Source organism: Siphateles boraxobius, unplaced genomic scaffold (genome assembly GCF_051911475.1).
Source record: "Siphateles boraxobius isolate OS27281-9 unplaced genomic scaffold, OSU_SipBor_1 22, whole genome shotgun sequence".
Lineage (NCBI taxonomy): Eukaryota > Metazoa > Chordata > Actinopteri > Cypriniformes > Leuciscidae > Siphateles > Siphateles boraxobius.
In genome coordinates this window covers 5,705,544-5,724,780 of record NW_027508833.1, presented here as the reverse complement: position 1 = coordinate 5,724,780, position 19,237 = coordinate 5,705,544, and the positions used below count along the sequence as shown (strand labels likewise).

Sequence of the window (19,237 nt, the reverse complement as noted above, 5' to 3'; positions counted from 1 at the left end):
CCGCTAAGAATTGATGTATTGACTCATTATTTAAATTTGTTTATTTTGAACAAAAAAGGGGTGGTTTAAAGGAGTGGTTGATTATGATTTCACTTTTCCTAAATTTAAATACTGCGTAATGTTGCTGTTTGAGCATAAACAACATTTGCAAAATTACAACGCTCAAAGTTCAAAGCAAAGGGAGATATTTTCTTTAAAATAAATTGTTTTTTAAGGACTACAACAAACGGCTGGTAGGGACTACACGACATTCCTCCCATGTTAGTGACATCACGGACCAAAAAATTGACATAAACCCCGCCCCCGGAAACGCAATTTAAAGATTGTTGCATTCTACATGTTGTCACTTCTTGAGTCTCTCCATCATTGTATGACATTGAACAAAAAAGCTAAAGGTTTTTGAAATTTTCAGTGCATGTCTGTCTGAGGTAATCGGAGCTGCTAACACACAGGAGCTCTTGAAGCCCCGCCCTCTGTGCCGGGAGCAGCAGCTCATTTGCATTTAAAGGGACATAATCAAAAACGGTGCGTTTTTGCTCACCCTCAAAAAGTGACAATTTTAACATGCTATATAAAAATATATGTAGGGTACTTTGAGCTAAAATTTCACATACACACTCTGGGGACATCAAAGACTTATTTTATATCTTGTGAAAATTGCATTAAAACCACCCCTTTATTAACAATGCATTGCTATATATAGATGTTTGAGGATCCATTAAGTGATTTATGGTAAATGTGTTTTCTTACCTGATGAAGAAGGATGCCGCAGCTGAATTGGGATGGTCGGAGGAAGAGGGCACAGCCTGGCCAACCTGAACCTGACTTCTCTGTCTGGAGGGAGTTATGGACACTCTGGAGATGGTAGTGTCTGAAGACCATTCGCTCTGCTCTGCTTGACCCACAAGGCCTTGTGACTGGGGTGGGAAGAAGCAGGATATATGACGCTTAAAATATTGAAATTCAATAATGAGATACAAAATTATCTTACGCTAACTTACACAGTTCAAAGAATCCTATGCCTAGACTACACCTTCTAGAAAAAAAGACAGCAAGTCCTTACAAGGAGCAAGAGGCAGTTCCCTTACAAATTATGTTTCAAAGGTCACATATCAAAAGGAGGTGGTAACTATTACTCGCACACATTTATGATAAAGTACATAATTAGCCACCAGGGAGGAACATTCATCCCTGTACTAAAGGTATGAATAGGGCTTCAATGGGTAGCGATTAGAAGGGCTCACAAGAAATGTGAAATCCTTTGCAAGATGCAGGGGTTGTCAATCCAGAAATGGGTCCACCAGTCTCTCATGACCGAGCCAATATAGGCACGTCTTCCTCTGCACTCGAGAAAGAGGCCAGTTCAAGAAACTAGTCTTCTGTCAGTGTCTCCAATGGTGTCTACACAAATGCTCAGTGAAGGGATAGCAACTGGGCGACTTGAAGTAATCGGAGCATGATTCTAGGAATCATTTGCAATGCTGTTACATAATTCTTGCATGGAGTCTGTGAGGAATTTTTTTTTTTCGCAGAAAAGGAATATGAATAGTTTTTAGAGTTATTTTGCAGCTTGTTAAATATCCCTGCACTGGAACCCATTCATTCAGGTATGTTTTCACTATTGAACCAAAGTCAATTGTACCTCTTTGTCTCAGAGGTCTGTGAGTAACTAAGTAGTTAAACCCACAATCAATATGATCTGTCAAGTGCTTGTTTTGAAAGTAGGCTAAGAGTGCTAAAAGGCTTCAGGTAAAGTTGGACCATTTCCCAGAGACTATCGTGAGTTAAACACATTGAGCAATAGACAACCATGGCTTTACCGTGGCATGTTAGCTACATTGTGGTGGTTGTGCATAATGGCTGGATTCGTGTTTGCTCTGGATTCATGTCTGGCAACTAAAATAACATCATTAACAATCTTTTCATGAAGCATATCCCATCCAGTGCGTGATGTGTCGACGCAACTCTGACAGGAGAAATATTTATATACCTAGGATGACATATGAGCTTCATACATCACAAACCTTCAGACACATGGAAGGATTACTCACATGAGACGGACTACGACAAGTATCATCCACTTTGAGATGTTTCTAGTCTGCACTTTGTTGAACTGTGACATGGTTGAATAATTACTAAAACATAAGCTTCAACTTGAGGGATGGGGGATTCTAAACAAAGCAGAGAAAAAAATGGATTTGTTTTGTTTGAGTTGTTTATGTCTGTTTATTCAGACGCCTCAGTATTGTGTTTATGTCTATAATTGCTTTCTGTTTAGGGTTGAAATCAATAATTGTTATGTCTGTCAGTTCTGTTGGAGAACAGACAAATGTGTTGTTCAGAATGACAAAGTATTCATGTGGACATGAGTTAAACTAAATTTGTTTCTGTGAATGTCTACCCATACACAATAGCTGTTCCTCCCCCAAACAGCGTCACACTGACAGCGAATGGTGTCTATCTGGACAGGACGGTAATCCGCCCACGTGCAGATAAAGAAGAAACGAGTGTCAGGTTTCACATCAGCAGGATGTTTAAGGGGCTACGCAGTCGGAGCGAGACCGAATTTGGGACACACAAACACAGACATTAGACACACAATATCGCACACACACACTGAAGCAGCTGTCAAAAAACCCACTATGGGTTTTTGAGGACTTAAGCCCTCCAGTCAAGCTGTTTTCATGAGTGTCAGACACAAAGGACAAGGTGTGCATGCTGTATCCCCAGGTCGGGTCATTAAAGTACAGCTGCAAGAGCTCCTAGCATTCAATGAAATCAGGTATTCTCTTTATGCTACACCCTACACCCAGTAAACACCCCACCAAAATCCAGAAAATCCTACTACTCGCATCTCCTTTCGAAGGTCTGTGTCTTTCACTTTCTTTTATAGAAAGAAGCAGCATAATTTCTCTCTCTCTCTCTCTCTCTCTCTCTCTCTCTCTCTCTCTCTCTCTCTCTCTCTCTCTGTCTCTCTCTCTCTCTCTCTCTCTCTCTCTCTCTCTCTCTCTGTCTCTCTCTCTCTCTCTCTCTCTCTCTCTCTCTCTCTTTCTCTCTCCTTTTTTCTCTGGCTCAGAGGGCGGTAGATCACAGTCTGTTCACGCTGCTTAAGGATTCCTGGTTTTGGGCTCCCAGTAGGCCACTAGGTCATTCCAGCCCATATGAAGCCCACGTGGAAAATCCCACCTCGATATGCTCTAATAATTTTATCTGCCAGCTCGAGCAAAGAGCAATAAAGCTGACAGTAACCTGCTCTCAAGACAGCTTTTCTTTCTCTTTTTAAAGGTGCTTCTAATCAGATTTTTTTTTTTACTTTACTGTGCTCCTTGCAATGCATTCTGGAAATGTCTCCATTGAAAATGATGAATGCGATACTGTCTTAGTATCCAAAACTTTCTGGCTAAAACAAGCTTAAGAGGAATCAAGATTAAGCTGACGATTTGGTGCACCCTACATGTCGGAAGTGTAGCTATGTGTAAAAACATGACAATTATATACACTTTCTTAAGTGTGGGTCTCAATGTGTTTGTATACCTCTATATAAACAGGTATTATGATGGTAATACATTGATATTATTAATCCTTGAATATTGTAATCACTTGTTACCATGGAACATATGTAACCAGTCCTACTCGAACCGCTCGGCGTGGGAGGTGGGCGCGACCAAGGACGCTAAAGACCACAGCCTCTACCGTGTCTCTTGAGGCCAGGGGAGTGATGTTTACAGCTCTTACTGGCCTACGTCCGTTACACTCACCCCCCAACCCTGACTCCCATCCGGCTTCTGGCACCAAATGTAACCAGTCCTGCTCAACCTGCTCCGAGTGGGATTCAAACCCGGGTCTCCGGCGTGGAAGGTGGATGGGCTAACAAGGGCGCAGGACAGGGGAGTGGGGTTTACACACACACAGAGAAATACCATGATACATGGATATGGACCAAAGTAATCCAAAGGACTTAAAAGGAATGGAATGGAATTAACAGAGTTAGTGCTCAAAACACACACACACACACACACACACACACACACACACACACACACACACACACACATGGTCTGTCTAAGCATTTAAGGCGGATGTTTGAATCTAAATTTGACAGCTGTCAACTTCTTCATCATGTGTTGATGATGAATGCCCTGATTCTGCATCAAAGTGCTCCTTGCCATTTGATGTTTCACTTCTTGCTTTTGAGGAACTCTCACCTGCCTCAAAAGTAGTGATGTATCTTTACCCACCAGAAGAGACATAAAAATCTACTTCACAGAACACAAGGCCCCTCCAAAGACTTCCTGTCAGACTCAGTCCAGCTCAAAGGCTTTATCTCCTCCTCTTTCCTCCTGCCGATTGTCGTTTCTCCCCACAGAAATCAGATGAATTAAAGCTCTTTGCTCAAGGCTCTGCTGAAGTCCCAGCGCACTGCATGCAATATTGTCATACCTCCAGTCTAATGAAAGGAAGAAGCCATTCCAAATTATACAAGGAGGCACATCTTTGAACTAGGGGGAAACATAGAGCTCAGAGCAATTCCCGTTCATGCACAAACTGCATGTGCGAGTGGTGTGTTTGGGTAAGTACTGCAAGGCAGACAGCTTCTGTTAGTTTTTCAAGACATACTGGACCAGCATTGGGACAGTTTTTTATCCAAGGCTTTTTGCTTTGTCTGTGTACAAGCACATGCTGGTTGCTAAAAGCTTCAGTGTCGGCTCACTCGCTGGAATAAAAGCACTTGTTGACATTAGTGCAAAAAGAAAATGCATTGGCGTCACTATTGCTAATCCCCTTTCATAACTGTTGGCAGGAGCAAAAAGGCTCTATCAAAGGCAACTGCAAAAGATTGTCAAGACCACAAAAAGATGTGATATGTATTATAATTACATACCGCTCTGATGCAGCAATTGAAGACAGACAGGAATAGTTGAGCTGTCCACCTGTGGCGGTGAGTTTTGTTTAGTTTAACACGCTGAAGCTGTACACTTATACAGCTTCAGCAGTCCACTGTGGAATGTAACAGTGCAGTAAGGCAGGCAGTCAATAAAAAGCAGAAGTAATAAAATGAACTCCTCAAGCTGTCAATCTGCCAAACCTGCAATCTGGTGATCGATCGATATATGACTGAGACCAATATATCAGACAGATGATAATCACACAACATTCAGCCATTATGAGAATATTGTCACCAGTCAATAACAATAAATATTTGCATTTATTTAAATTGCTGTATATATACACTACTGTTCAAATTTTAGGGTCGGTAAGTTGAAACAAGTCTGTGCTCACCAAGCCTGCATTTATTTGATAAAAAATACAGTAAAGACAGTAATGTTGTGAACAATTATTCTAAAATAAAAATGGAATATACTTTAAAATGTAACTTATTCCTTTGTCTGCAAAGCTGAATTTTCACCATCTTTATTTCTCTAGTCTTCAGTGTCACATGATCCTTCAGAAATCATTATAATATGTTTATTTTGTGCTCAAGTAACATTTCTTATTCTTTTCAGAGTTGAAAACGGTTGGTGTCTTAAAATTTTTATAGAAACCGTGATACTGTGATCTCTCGATTTTTTAGATGAATAGAAATTCAAAAGGTCAGCATTTATTTAAAATATAATTATTTTTATCAATGTAAAAGTCTGTCAATGTGTCACTGTTGGATAGAAGAATGAATTTCTTGAAAAAATACAGTATATATATATATATATATATATATATATATATATATATATATATATATATATATATATATATATATATATATATATATTACTGATCCCAAACTTTTGAATGGTAGTGCTTATACCTCACTGTAAACCTCATCATAACAGCAATACCGATCCCTGCAACATTCATTGACAACATGATACTAATTTCCAAAACACTCACTCATAAAGCAACAGGTGCACTGACAATGTGAATCTGCACTAGAGATTTACAAATCTGTCAATGAGGCTGTTGTTAACACAGTCTTAGTGCATTATGTTTCAAGCATGCTCTCCATGTCTAACTGAGTGCATGTGATTCAGTTATGCAGGTGTTTTCAACTGCGATTCATTTAGACAGCTTTAGCTCACATAAGCAGACCGAACGTTATAACTGATGCCTATGCTGAGCACTTCGAAACAATAATGCTTCAAAAAAGCCCTTCAAAGTGAACTTTTCCATACTTCAACCATTATATGACAATAACAGCAGCACATTTGACTTAGCAAAAGTGCATCCATATGTCTGTTATTTTCAACCCCTACACCCTACTCCCTACTCCTACTGTGAACGATAAAGCCTTTGCATGGAATAAACGTGGTCACTTATAAATTGAACACATTAGGAGGTTGATTTTTAGTATAGTAGTAAATGTGATCTGATACATCAGATCAGCTGATTACCAATAAATTCATGCAATGCATAAAACAAAAGATCCTGTGAGAGAAATGGAAGGTTGCATACCGGGTTTGGCTGAGGCAGGAAGTTATTGACACGTGAGATGCTCCACATGCCCTCTAAATACTGCTGGGCTTGAATGGTGACTGAGCCGATGGTCCCCGTCAGAGGTCTTCCTCCCATGGTCACCTGCACGCTCGGTTTCAGTGGACCAGTGCTGGGAGACGGGCTTTGAGACCAGCCCAGCTCACGCTGCCGCTCCCCTACAGGCAGGACGCTATGCGCCGGGTGAGGTATCCTCGATTTGGTAGGTCTGGAGGAAAGAGTGACCACGTTGTGAGTCGTCAGCTTGGTGGGATGCCCAGGGAAGGTGTTGGGAGGCAGGGATGGGATGTGGGAACCAGGGAACAGTTCTTGGAGAGTCTGAAGCGCCTGCTGTTTTAGCTGGTGTGCAGGTGTTCCACACACCTGACACCTCCTTCCTTCATGTCCTCCTTTCAGCGGCCAATCAGGCACTTGCAGCTGGTCAATGATAAAGGAAGCAAATCCAGGGTCCTACAGAGAGCAAAAGAGGTAACAGGTTATAACTAGAAATTCTGCTTGTTTTTATTGCTTTCCAGATGAATTCTGGCTTGGTGTCTGAAGTATAAAATAACAGTACAAAGCGATAAATCTCTGAAATGCGAAAATTATATAAAAATCTCAGATTTTTTAAATAAGGTTTAAAAAAAAATATATAATTATTATTATCATCATCATCATCCTCCTCATCAACAACAACAGCAGCAATAGCAACAACAATAACAATATTTTATTACTGTATATTGGCTATAATATATATTCTGTATATTAGCCATGCATATAAAAATATGATAATATAAATCTCTAATTTTTAAATAAGTTTTTAACAAAACAATAATAATAATACATCAATTATTTGTATATTATTATAATTACTACTACTACTACTTGTACCACTACTACTAATAATATTAATTTTAAAATGTATATATATATATATATATATATATATATATATATATATATATATATATATAATGCTGTAAATCTTTTAAATTTAAAGAAAATTCTGATTTATTTATAATCATAATAATAAAAAAAGAATTATAATTAGTCATTAACAACATCAACAAATATGTTTATAATGTTTCTGTTTTATAATGTACCATATAAATGTTATATTTTATGTTGAAAAGATTATAGAATATCTGAGCTCACGGTCTAAAATAAAGAATCATTTTTAGAGAATCATTAAAGAATCATGATATTATAACTAAAAATGCTAAATGCTATAACAATAAACAACATTTTATTAGCAGGCCATTTAAAAATATGCAGAAAAAATTATATTTGGATGAGTTTTGCTGATAAAAACCAGCACAGCAATATAGCCTGCAGACATTTAGACAAGATCTTCCTAGTTGTCCCAGAAGCCTCATCTTAATTATAATATTTCACACTAAGCAGAGCTGAAAAGTCATAGTTTTGTGGGGGGGGGGGGCCTGGGCATGGGCATGAACAGCTGAGCCTGGGCATGAAGCACATTGCAGTGTGTATTTACATACAATCTCCCAGCAGGGAGAAATATGACAAGAGACCCAGCATGAAAATAATCATCTCCCATTCAATGCCAGGGGCATGACGCCAGTCTACCTGATGGACAGGGCTTATGTCTGTGTACTCGCACTCAAACACCATCAAGAGCTTGGAGCAGTAACTATTGCTACAATACAAGATCACTTATCATGATACTACAACTGAACATAAAGGATTAACCATCCGCCGATACAAAAACACGTATATAAAAGGTGAACATGTAGAATTAATTGGAAATTAATGACATGCTTGTATGGAATTCTTCACTTATTCACGTCATTATTAGTCACCCTCTTTCTCTATTCATGGAAAAAAGCCACCTGGACGTTCAACGTTCCACATAAGAAAGAAACCATACAGGTTTGGAATGACATGAGCGTGCACAAATGATGACATAATGCTAATTTTAATCCTTCACAGCACTTGTTTGTAAAGCTGTAATCACTCTTTTACATCGTCCACACTCACTTCTTGTCTTTTGAAAGACAAAAGTCGCTTTCTAGATAAGTATTAAGGAGGATAGACCCTGACTGGAGCCCAGGGCAGCATTGATGTTTATGGAGCCTGCTTTTCACAGAGGCACAGTAACCTGGATGAACGAGACCCTAACACGACTACCACTAAATTAGGATATTTAATGAAATTAAATAATAATTACTACTAAAACACACTTCAATATGCAAACAAAACTCCTCTGTTAAAAGAAATATGGGGTCTCCTACAGACGGTTGGGAATACAGGCGGATATGTTTGTGATTTGCGCCCTGAATTTAAACTTTTCAACTCAGGTGTGCTAAAGTCCAGTTACTAACTATTGAAAGGAAATGAATATTTAAAAATTATTATTTAGATACATTTTAGAATATCTTTGCTTGGGAACACAAAGCCAGCTACATACTCAAAGATATAGAAGGAACCAGTTAGTGCTAAGAAATGTGTGTGTGTGTGTGTGTGTGTGTGTGTGTGTGTGTGTGTGTGTGTGTGTGTGTGTGTGTGTGTGTGTGTGTGTGTGTGTGTGTGTGTGTGTGTGTGTGTGTGTGTGTTTAGATTTTAGAATGCTTGCTCATTTGCAATATATTTCTAAAATGTTCTTTGTCAGATGGTAGAACGACATTCTACAGATCTATGTTTTCATGACGTTTATGATTGACACTGTATGTACACAAGATTGTTTCTGCATAATTGTTGAAGCCAGGTGGTTGGAGGGGTTTTGAAAGACTAATTCATTTCAGAAGTGGAGCAAGTTATTATATTTTAGTGGAAAATTGCAGATATATTTTTTAAGATATTCTTGAAATAACATGAACAGAATCATGAACAACAAGACCAGGAGCTTCGAATATTTTAGAAAATTATCTTTCATGCAGTGTTTAATATGGCGTTTTGTGTATGATAAAGGTCTGCAAAGCTTTAAAGATCAAAGTGCTTGTCAAATAAAGTTATTGTCTCCTAAAAGAATCAATTCTAAACTGCCTGAAGCGAGTCGTCAGTAATTCCAGTCTCACTTACTGTTACATACCTACATAACAATGTATAATGCCAAGTGCCAACCTATGATCTTCATTGGCTGCCTGCGAACAATATCTACTTTGACCCGCCCTCAACTCACTGTAGTTGTAGCTGAGACTGGAAGAGTTTGGTTCGTGTTGTCGACAAATCCACTTTGCATGCATTTCAAAAGGGTGACAACTTGCATTGGAATTCATAAGGAAAAAAACAACACCACTGTTACTGTTCGTATCACTGTGTATTCAAGTGCTGAAGAAGATCGAGAGCTGAAATTCAGATGTGGTAATGGCCATTTGTTTTCCGACAACAAACAGGGCCGTTTGACCAATCAGAGCAGAGTAGGCTCTCGGAAAGGAGGGGTTTAGAGAACGAATCTTTGAACAAACCTTGTTCAGACTATTTGAGAAATGAGGTGATGAATATTATGAGAAAAGTGTTTTGACACATGTAAACTTATTGTAGGAGACCTCCCAATCTAAACTATGAAACTTTAAAATAGCATAATAAGGGTACATTAAAACTGTAAATGGGGTGAATTCTGATTTCACATTGACTTGAAGACATACATGTATTTTCTGCAGTATAGTAAAATGTACCGCTATTAGGATGGTACCATCCATCCACCAGCGCCAGAAAGAGAATTATAAAAAATTGAGAAGTGAGAGAGAGCGAGCGAGAGAGACAGGATAAGAGGTAAGATGAGGGTTAGCCCCCTGGCCTTGGGGCTTGTAGTTGGCCATTGTGTGACTTTATTGGCAGTCAGCTCTGGGTTTTTATGAAGCTCTGGGGATGAATGCAGGAGCCTATCTGCTGATTAGTGATGCACTAAAGAACAGAAAGCCAACAGAAGGATAAATGACTACATGTGTGCCCTCAGCCCGCTAGTCTGACTGTCTCTAAAACTAATGATGATGAGATATGAGTGTGGGGAAAGGACAGAGAATACAAGGGTGGGGGAAAAGCTACAGAAATACAAGTGAGTGGGAAAAAAAGAAAGGAAAGGGAGACGCAGAAGATAAAGCTGACAAATGAGATGGTGAAAAGAGAGAAAAACAAACATATGATGATGGATGAGATTGTAACATGTGGATCAAGAACTTTATCTATGATATTTGACCACCATTGCTGAAAAATATTGCTAGATGCCATATTTAATTAGACAAGACCATATATATATATATGCCTGGATAGCATCCAACTATTTTGCCTTAAAGAGATAGTTTACCAAATACTGAAAATTCTGTCACTATTTACTCATTCCAAAACTTAATGACAAATAACAATACACTGGAAAAATGTATCATTGTTTTTTTTTTTTTTGTTTTTTTTTTTATAGAAGGACTGTCATTGGAATCCATTGTTGTTTTTGGACCCCACTGATTTTCATTGTATGAACAAAACATTATTTAAAATATCTTCATTTTTGTTCTGCAGAAGAAAGAAAATCAACAGGTTCGTAACGGCATGTTGACTGAACTTTTATGTACTCATATGTAACGTTATATGTATTCATAAATAAATACAAATCTGACTGTGTCGCCTCTGGCTTGCTCAGTCGGGGACACTTAATATTCAGCAATATTATTGATCTGACTGCATTGACCCCATTGGATGAGAACTCAAAACAGCTGGATGATGACATCACTGTTTTCTGCAGAGCTACTTTATAGCTGAATTGAACTCGGTTATTGAACCAAAACGAATCAACACTAAACTGATTTCAACTAAATAATGACTGTTTACTATTGTCTTTTTAGAGCTGCTTTACAGCAGAATTGAATTCTGTTTGCATAATTATTTTCCTGTTATCACTGCAAAGCTGCTAATTCACTATATAAATAAAGGTGACTTGACATGAGTTGACTGAGTCTCTAGCAACTGGCAAAGATGATTTGGCACTTTTGCTGCAGGTATGTGAGGGAGGAGCTTTTCTGAGATGGAAACCACGGTTGTGTGAAAGTCCCAGGAACAGCTGTTTCTACAAACCCTGTAGTGAAAAGGTGAGTGCTAGGTCTTCTCACAGCAGGCCATTAATACAGACTACATTCACTATACTCTAAAAAGCTAAAGACCGCATCCAACGCCAATCCATGTGGACCTCTACACAAACGCACACACATATGCCATGGTCAATCTACCCAAACACACTGCAGCCCAGGAGAGATTCAGGGCCATAATGTAAGCTATAGACCAGGAGCTCTGAGACCCTCTGAGCCACTATGGGTGTAATTAAAGGAGGACGGCGGCAGGTAGGTGTGTGTGTGTGTGTGTGTGTGTGTGTGTGTGTGTGTGTGTGTGTGTGTGTGTGTGTGTGTGTGTGTGTGTGTGTGTGTGTGTGTGTGTGTGCGTGTGTGTTTGTGTGTGTGTGTGTGTGTGTGTGTGTGTGTGTGTGTGTGTGTGTGTGTGTGTGTGTGTTTGTGTGTGTGATCACCTACATTGTGTGGACCACCCAGCAGTCCCCACGAGGGAAATGGTTTAATAAATTTACTAAACTTTGAATTTTTAAAATGTAAAAATGCATAAAGTTTTCTGTGATGGGTAGGTTTAGGTGTAGAATTAGAGTAAGGGGATAGAATATACAGTTTGTACAGTATAAAAACCATTTATGCCTATCGAGAGTCCCCATAAAGATAGCGAACCAGATGTAGATATAGGGTTAAATTAATCTACCAATAAAGAAATAGAAAAGGTTAAACTACAAAGAAAACACTATGATTATATTTTTACACATGTACATGTAAAAAAAAACAGTAAACCTCAGCTCCTACAGTATTTACTGCAGTACGACGATCACACACACACACACACACACACACACACACACACACACACACACACACACACACACACACATTTACTGCAGTACGACGATCACACACACACACACACACACACACACACACACACACACACACACACACACACACACACACACACACACACACACTGCGGGAGAATGAGACAGAGGGTCATTAGAAACACAGATGTTTGTCTGTCTGCTGAGTGACAGGCCACAGTTGGCGCTCTCTCATTACTGTCTGATTGATTATATCCACTGTCAGTGGCATTATTTCTTTTATTCTGCAAGCTTACAATACAACTTATTACACAGCTTTCTCAAATACTTCATTGTAATTGTTAAATCATGCCATTATTTTTAGTGACCACTAAACTATAATTGACCAATATCTATCTATCTATCTATCTATCTATCTATCTATCTATCTATCTATCTATCTATCTATCTATCTATCTATCTATCTATCTATCTATCTATCTATCTATCTAAATGATCTGTATCCATATGCTCCAAGTAAGCCAGATATGTACCCGTTTAGTTCAAAGTTGATTTACTGTTGATTTCTCTCAACAGTGAGATACTTCAACTGTGTTTCCTGTTCAATGGGGCTTGAGAAAGAAACCAGCTTTCTCCCAAATTGTTTGGATAACCCACAATACTGTCTCCCATCTGTCTGTCACCCTTCCCATTCACTCTCCTCATGGATCACTCCAGCTGTCAGTGCCTCATCAAACCCTGGATGGGCAGTCAGTCAGTATTGAGGCTGTTCTAACGACAGACCATTGTTTCCAAAGCTTATTTGAGCTTAAATAGCCGTTTATTGCTGCAAGACAAACTATAAGCACGTGTCTGCATGTTTGACTTCAGCGATGTTCCCAAACCTTGTGAGCTGCCTTGCTTTCTGGATCTTATGAAAGCCCACTTCCACCAAAGAATAAAAAATAAAACTGAAATTGCACATTTTTATCTCACGATTCTTATGTCTTGCAATTCCGAGTTTATATCTCACAATTTTTCTCTGAATAGCGAGTTTATCACACACTATTTTATCACGAGTTTTTCACACGCTGAGTTTATATATAACAATTTTGACTTTATTGCATGCAGTTTTTTTAGTTTATATCTTGCACTGTTGAGTTATTATGTAAGAAAAATGTTTTGGTATTCAATTCTGCATTTTAATGCACAAAATCACCTATTATGTTCACGAAATTAATATTTTGTTCAGATCCTTTATCTACGAAATTAGGTGCCCCTAAAAAAGAGAGATATAATCACAGTGTCACAGAGTACTCTCTGCTCTCCAGAATTCAGAAGAAAAAAGTCAGAATTGCAAGATGTAAACAGAATGTTTACATCTGAGATGTTAACTCACAATTTCAGGATATAAACTTGGACTGCGAGAAATAAAGTCAAAATTGTGAGATAAAAAGTCACAATTACCTTTTATAATATTATTTGTATTATTATTATTGATGTTTAAAAGAGAGGCAACTCAAAACAAAGAGAGTTAGCTTGTTGCTTAGAAAACAATCATTTATTTTCGGTATTGAATGAAATATATTTATAGTCAAATTTGTCGATCTCAGGTATTTTTCCCCATTACAGTGATTGCTTTCTACATAAAGCCCACATGTGATGCCTGGTATCAATAATTTGGCCTTAAAGTGCTGCCTACATAGGCAGCTCACTCAGTTTTGAAGCAGAACTCAGAACTCCTCAGCACAACATAGAGTTTTATGTGACCCAGGGCTAATGCAGCAGTTAAACTTAGTTAAACTAACAACGCCGCCTTACGCTGCACTAGAGACCCACTTGCACATACATATTTATACATGCACACCGGCTTACTTTCTGCAACTAATTAAAATAGTTGATGTGCAGAGACTGTTTGGAAACTCTCCAGACTGCTCTTGATTTATGTATCTCTTTAGCCAGAGATTATGGAAATAAAAACAATAAATCATCTCTTCAATCTGTTTAGAAGTACAGCTGCCTGCAGAAATGTAAAGAACATGGAAGGAAGAGTAATTGCTGCAAGGGATTGTGGGTGTTCTTGACTATTAATAAGCTAATCAAGGTGGATGGCACCTCTGAGCTCTTTGGGAAAGAGCAGCACCTGAGTGAAGAGTCAATGTGTGTTCAGACTGACAGCAGTTCAGTCACTGGAGACTGTACTGTCGATTGCCACATATGCCGTGAATGGATGTTTCAGCCAACCATTCTCATCAAAAATAAAGATTTATCAGTCATAATCCATTAGCCCTACAAAAAAAGTCTGATCTAGTACACGGAACAGCCTAAAACCTTATGTTTTGGTGCAAACATTTACATATGCATAAAGACTTTCAAAGTATAATGAATGTGATTTGACTAAGTGCAGCATATTCCTGAAACAACATTTCAATCAACCAATCAGATTTGAGGGACAAGTTCAAAGTTGATGTCAAGTTTAAGCTTAAAACCAGGGTTAGGTGCTTCTATATTAGTGTTATTCACCTGTTATTTCCCTCTGATTTTATTGATAAATTATGGGTAGGGTTAGGGGTAGGGGTAGGGATAGGGTTAGGAATGCTGTTCCAGGATCAACAAAATATGTTGATCCAGGAACATGTCTTACTTGGCAAAGTATACTCCACTTGATAACGTAAACAATTCAAACAATGGCGGTTAACAAATGTACGCTAGAAAGAGTTGCGGTTATCGTTATCTCTAAGCCCCTCCCACAAGCACTAGTTAAAAGGTACTAAGTTGGCTGGAAAAAAAAACAGGCTGGGCCAGTGTCACAAACTACTTAATTCAAAACCCTTCAAGGCGCAGTAGCTCACCAAAAAATAAGGGGATGTTCATATTGAAAGCATTTTTTTATTCCACTGCGCTGCATTTTATTAAAAACAAAATGTATGTAAAAATGCACTAGATGGACATGTTTAACTATTGTAATTGCCTCTCGCGTCTTTTGCAGAGTATTGCACAAAATATGCCATTCTAAGGGGCCGCTCTGATCCCAAGTTCATTATTTTAAATCTAGACGCACAGTAAACGCGCTAAAAATAGAGAGCGATGTCATGGCAATGCTCATGTGTTGCGACGACGTTGCTCTCTTGTGTGAGTGTGTCATGGCAAAAAATGGGCTGTCGTACCGGGTAGTTCTAGAAACTTAGAACTTTTTAGGACCATTTTCCTGGTTGCATTCGCACCACCAGTAGGAACTATGAAGTGACGTAAGCCGCGCTTGTTGTTGTGACTTTTATTTTGACGACACTGAGAACGCTATAGCCTGAGCTCACATTGCTCGCATTCTCCATGTTCATTAGTTTACTATCTGTCTAACAGTCCTGTCTAATATGTAAAATTACGTAATACATAGAAAGTAGGCCGTATATAAAAAGGTATTAGTGTATGGCATGTGGTTGATGTCCAATGTTGCTAGCTGAGCAGAAATACATAATCATGTTTAGCCTGTTCCCCTCAAAGTTGCGTTGGACTTTCTCTTCAGCGTAAAAGGCTAAGAGGCCCATCTTTCACTGTTTTCCATGTTCGTAAAGTTAGTTTGTGGAGTAAATATATAGGCTATAATATGTGTGTTTACACAGCTTTATTTTAAATGGCGGGTACTGGTGTTTCGCGTGCGTTCGGCCAATCCGGGTGGTTCCTATAGTGCTGGTTTAGAACCTACTCTGAAGAAGGAGCTAAATTAGTTCCTCCAAAAGGAGTTCCTAGAACTAAAATCATTCCTGGTTCCTGAGGTGCGAACATGTCAAAATTCGGGTACTTCCGCCAATAGTTCTAGGAACTATGAAAAGGTTCCTCCGGTGCGAAAGCCCCTATATATATATATATATATATATATATATATATATATATATATATATATATCCTGAAAAAACAAAGTACCTCAATCTGCAAACACTGAACTCTGAACAGAGCTTCTATCCAGCTTTCACGAACTTTTCCACAGCTCTAAGCCTCCTCTCAACTTCCTGTAAGCCCTCCCAGAGCCATCTGCTTTCAACAGAGACCTCTTCTCTCGGCTTTAACACACACCAGCCCGTGTGGGCGAGGAGAGAAGTTAATTACCTAGTGAAAAATGCAAACAGGAAGAGGTAAACACACAAACACATGCGTCGGTAATTTGCATGAGCTCCACTCGTCTGCAACAGCAGCATGGGAACTGATGAGATTGCTCGCTCTAAAGCACTCGTCCCTAGAACTCAATCTCCAAAGTCACATCTAAAGTAGCAAATCAGCATAATTAGGAAGAGTCATTCACACAAGAGACTGTGGCTTAGACTGCTCTGAGAGCGCAAACTCTGGAGTGGAATGTGATTTGAAGACTCTGACTAGATAATTCACAGGATCTACTAGACAAAAGGCCTAATGGTTAGACAGTCTGACTTGTAACCCGAAGGTTGTGGCTTTTGGGTTTGATTCTCAATACCGGCAGGACATGACAGAGGTACCCTTGAGCAAGGCACATAACCCCCAATCCGCAGTGAATGACTGCCCACTGCTCTGGGTGTGTGTGTCAACGATTTGCAGTGTGTGTGTTTGATAATCACTGCTCCCACTGTGTGTGCACTTACTTGAATGGGTTAGAGGACAAATTCAAATATGATTTACCATACATAGTCTTCATGTCACTTCACTTCACTAAAAATGTGAGGTAACTTGTGGGTTGGTTAAAATTACTGTCAAAATGTCCTTTAAAATACAATTTATATTCAGATAATATATACAGATAATTTGAAACAACACATGATGAAAGATGCCAAACCGGTGACCTAAATAATTTTTCATTGGTTACAACAATCGCCTTTCAGCGTAATTAAATGCAATTCAATCTGTCAAAACAATTGGAGCAAGGCCAAATTCACAAGGATGTACACATAGGAAAGAAAATCATGTCTTGGTAATCATGAATCTCATTTGTTTCTCCTATACAGCAAATCATGTTAAAAGGAGAGTGAATTGAGAAACCTGCTTGATTCTCCAGCTTCTCAGCAAGAGTTTTAGGCCTCGTCCACACTTATACGTTTTCATTTGAAAAAGCATCTTTTTCTTCCGTCCACACTTAAGACAGCGTTTTAGTCCTGCGAAAACGTCTAAGGTTACGTATGTAACCCTGGTTCCCTGAGAGGGAATGAGACGCTGCGTTGAGACGCGGTGGGAACGCTCTGCGTGATTGAGTCGTGAAGCACGTGTATAATCAGTCCAATAGAAGAGCGAGACGTCATAGGCGGGTGACATCATAGACCAGGAAGCTATAAAGCACGCCTGAAAACAGACCGCGACAGCTTCTGAAAAAGCCTGAAGCAAGTCGATAAGGGCATGCAGGAAGTATGGCAGGAAAACGCCCTTTCAAGGGAACTCGAGCTGCGTTGAGACGCGGTGGGAACCCCATACCCACTACGCCATAAAGACAAATGCCCGTTCTGTGTGAAGTCCTTGCGTACACTAAGAAGCAAGCAACCTAGCCCCAGGAGTGGAGAGGTGTAAGTCATAAAATCTGACAATGTATGTGGTGAGGACCAGCCTGCCGCATTACAAATGTCCTGAAGGGGAACACCCAAAATTAAAGCCTAGAGGCAGCCATACTCCTGTAGAATGGGCCTGAACAGCCATAGGTGAAGTCTGTCCGTTCGCTTCATAAGCAAGTGAGATAGCCTCAACTACCCACTTGCTCATCATCTGTTTAGATGCCGGGCAACCTGTCTTAGGTGACCCGAAGCAGACAAATAATTGTTCTGATATAGGCCACTGAGCAGCTCTGTGGACATACGCATCCAAAGCCCGGACAGGGCGTAACAGATTAAGTTTTTCCTGATCTGGGGTATTAAAGGTGGAGGACAGAAGACCTGCACAAATGACCCGCACATTAAGTAGGGACCTAGAAATACAACCCGACCTGGAGTGAAGAAATACTATCACCATAGCAGGTGCAAATCCAAGTACGTGCAGGCCTCAGCCTCATGTACCACGGAGAAGACGAAATTAAGGATCTCTTCTCAGAGATAAGCCAGCAAAGAAACATTCATACAGAAATCAAGTACTGTACCAACGGGGCAGAAACAAGATTCAAAAGGCGTATCCACAACTCCAGAGCTCCCAGGAGCAAAGATATCGGGAAAAGCGTATAGGTGTAGAGGCAACCACACCTATTACATCACATCCAGTCCAAGCAGAGCTGGATGCGTGAGGGAGAACCACAAGGGCAATGCATTGTACAAGCGATGCGAAAGGTCGACTTGTAGTTTGACCGAAGTTCTCCCTAAGAAGCTCCACCACCTCGGGGTGAAGTCTCCATTCCCCGGGAACAGCCCCTGCCTCAACAGGAGATCTGCTCTGATATACGAGACCATCAGTGTGTTGTCCGGACCCTTCGCCGAGCAACCACTCATGATTGCCCCCGACTTGTGAGGGAAGCATCCGTCGATAGCATTATGCGTCGACAAGAAGCCCCCAACACTGGGCCTGGGCGAGGAACCAAGGTTCTTCCACATGACCGAGGCACGAAGGCATAGCCGCGTGACCTTGAACATGCGAAAACGGATTTCCCCTCGGAGAAAACCCCTTGGTCCTGAGCCGCCACAGCAGGGGTCTCATGTACAGAAGGCCAAAAGTAACTACGTTGGACGCAACTACCATGAGCCCCAACCAAGTTTCACCGAGTGGCCACTCATGACCCCCCCCCCCCCCTTCCTGTGAGGGATGCATCCGTCGAGAGTGTGACGCGTTGACAAGAAGCCCCCAGCACTGGGCCCTGGGCGAGGAACCAAGGTTCCCCTTCAGGGACTACCGCTGCGTGAAATCGCAGTGGGAACGCCCTCAGCGTGACGCGTCTGAAGCATGAATGAAATCAGTCAATGGAGAGAATGAGCGTACGGCGAGTGACGTCATCGACCAGGAAGCTATAAATATCCCCTGAGT

At 40.0% G+C, this 19,237-nt stretch overlaps 1 protein-coding gene across 1 annotated transcript in view; it reads right to left on the bottom strand.

Annotated features, from left to right (window-relative positions):
• Positions 1-19,237, bottom strand: part of kif26ab (kinesin family member 26Ab) — a 116,027-nt gene that overhangs the window by 51,511 nt on the left and 45,279 nt on the right. Inside the window, exons 3-4 of the mRNA XM_077238507.1 lie at positions 6,448-6,936; positions 751-917 (exon numbers count right to left, since the gene is read on the bottom strand). Of these exons, the coding sequence (XP_077094622.1) occupies positions 751-917; positions 6,448-6,936 (656 nt within the window). The remainder of the gene's footprint in view (positions 1-750; positions 918-6,447; positions 6,937-19,237) is intronic.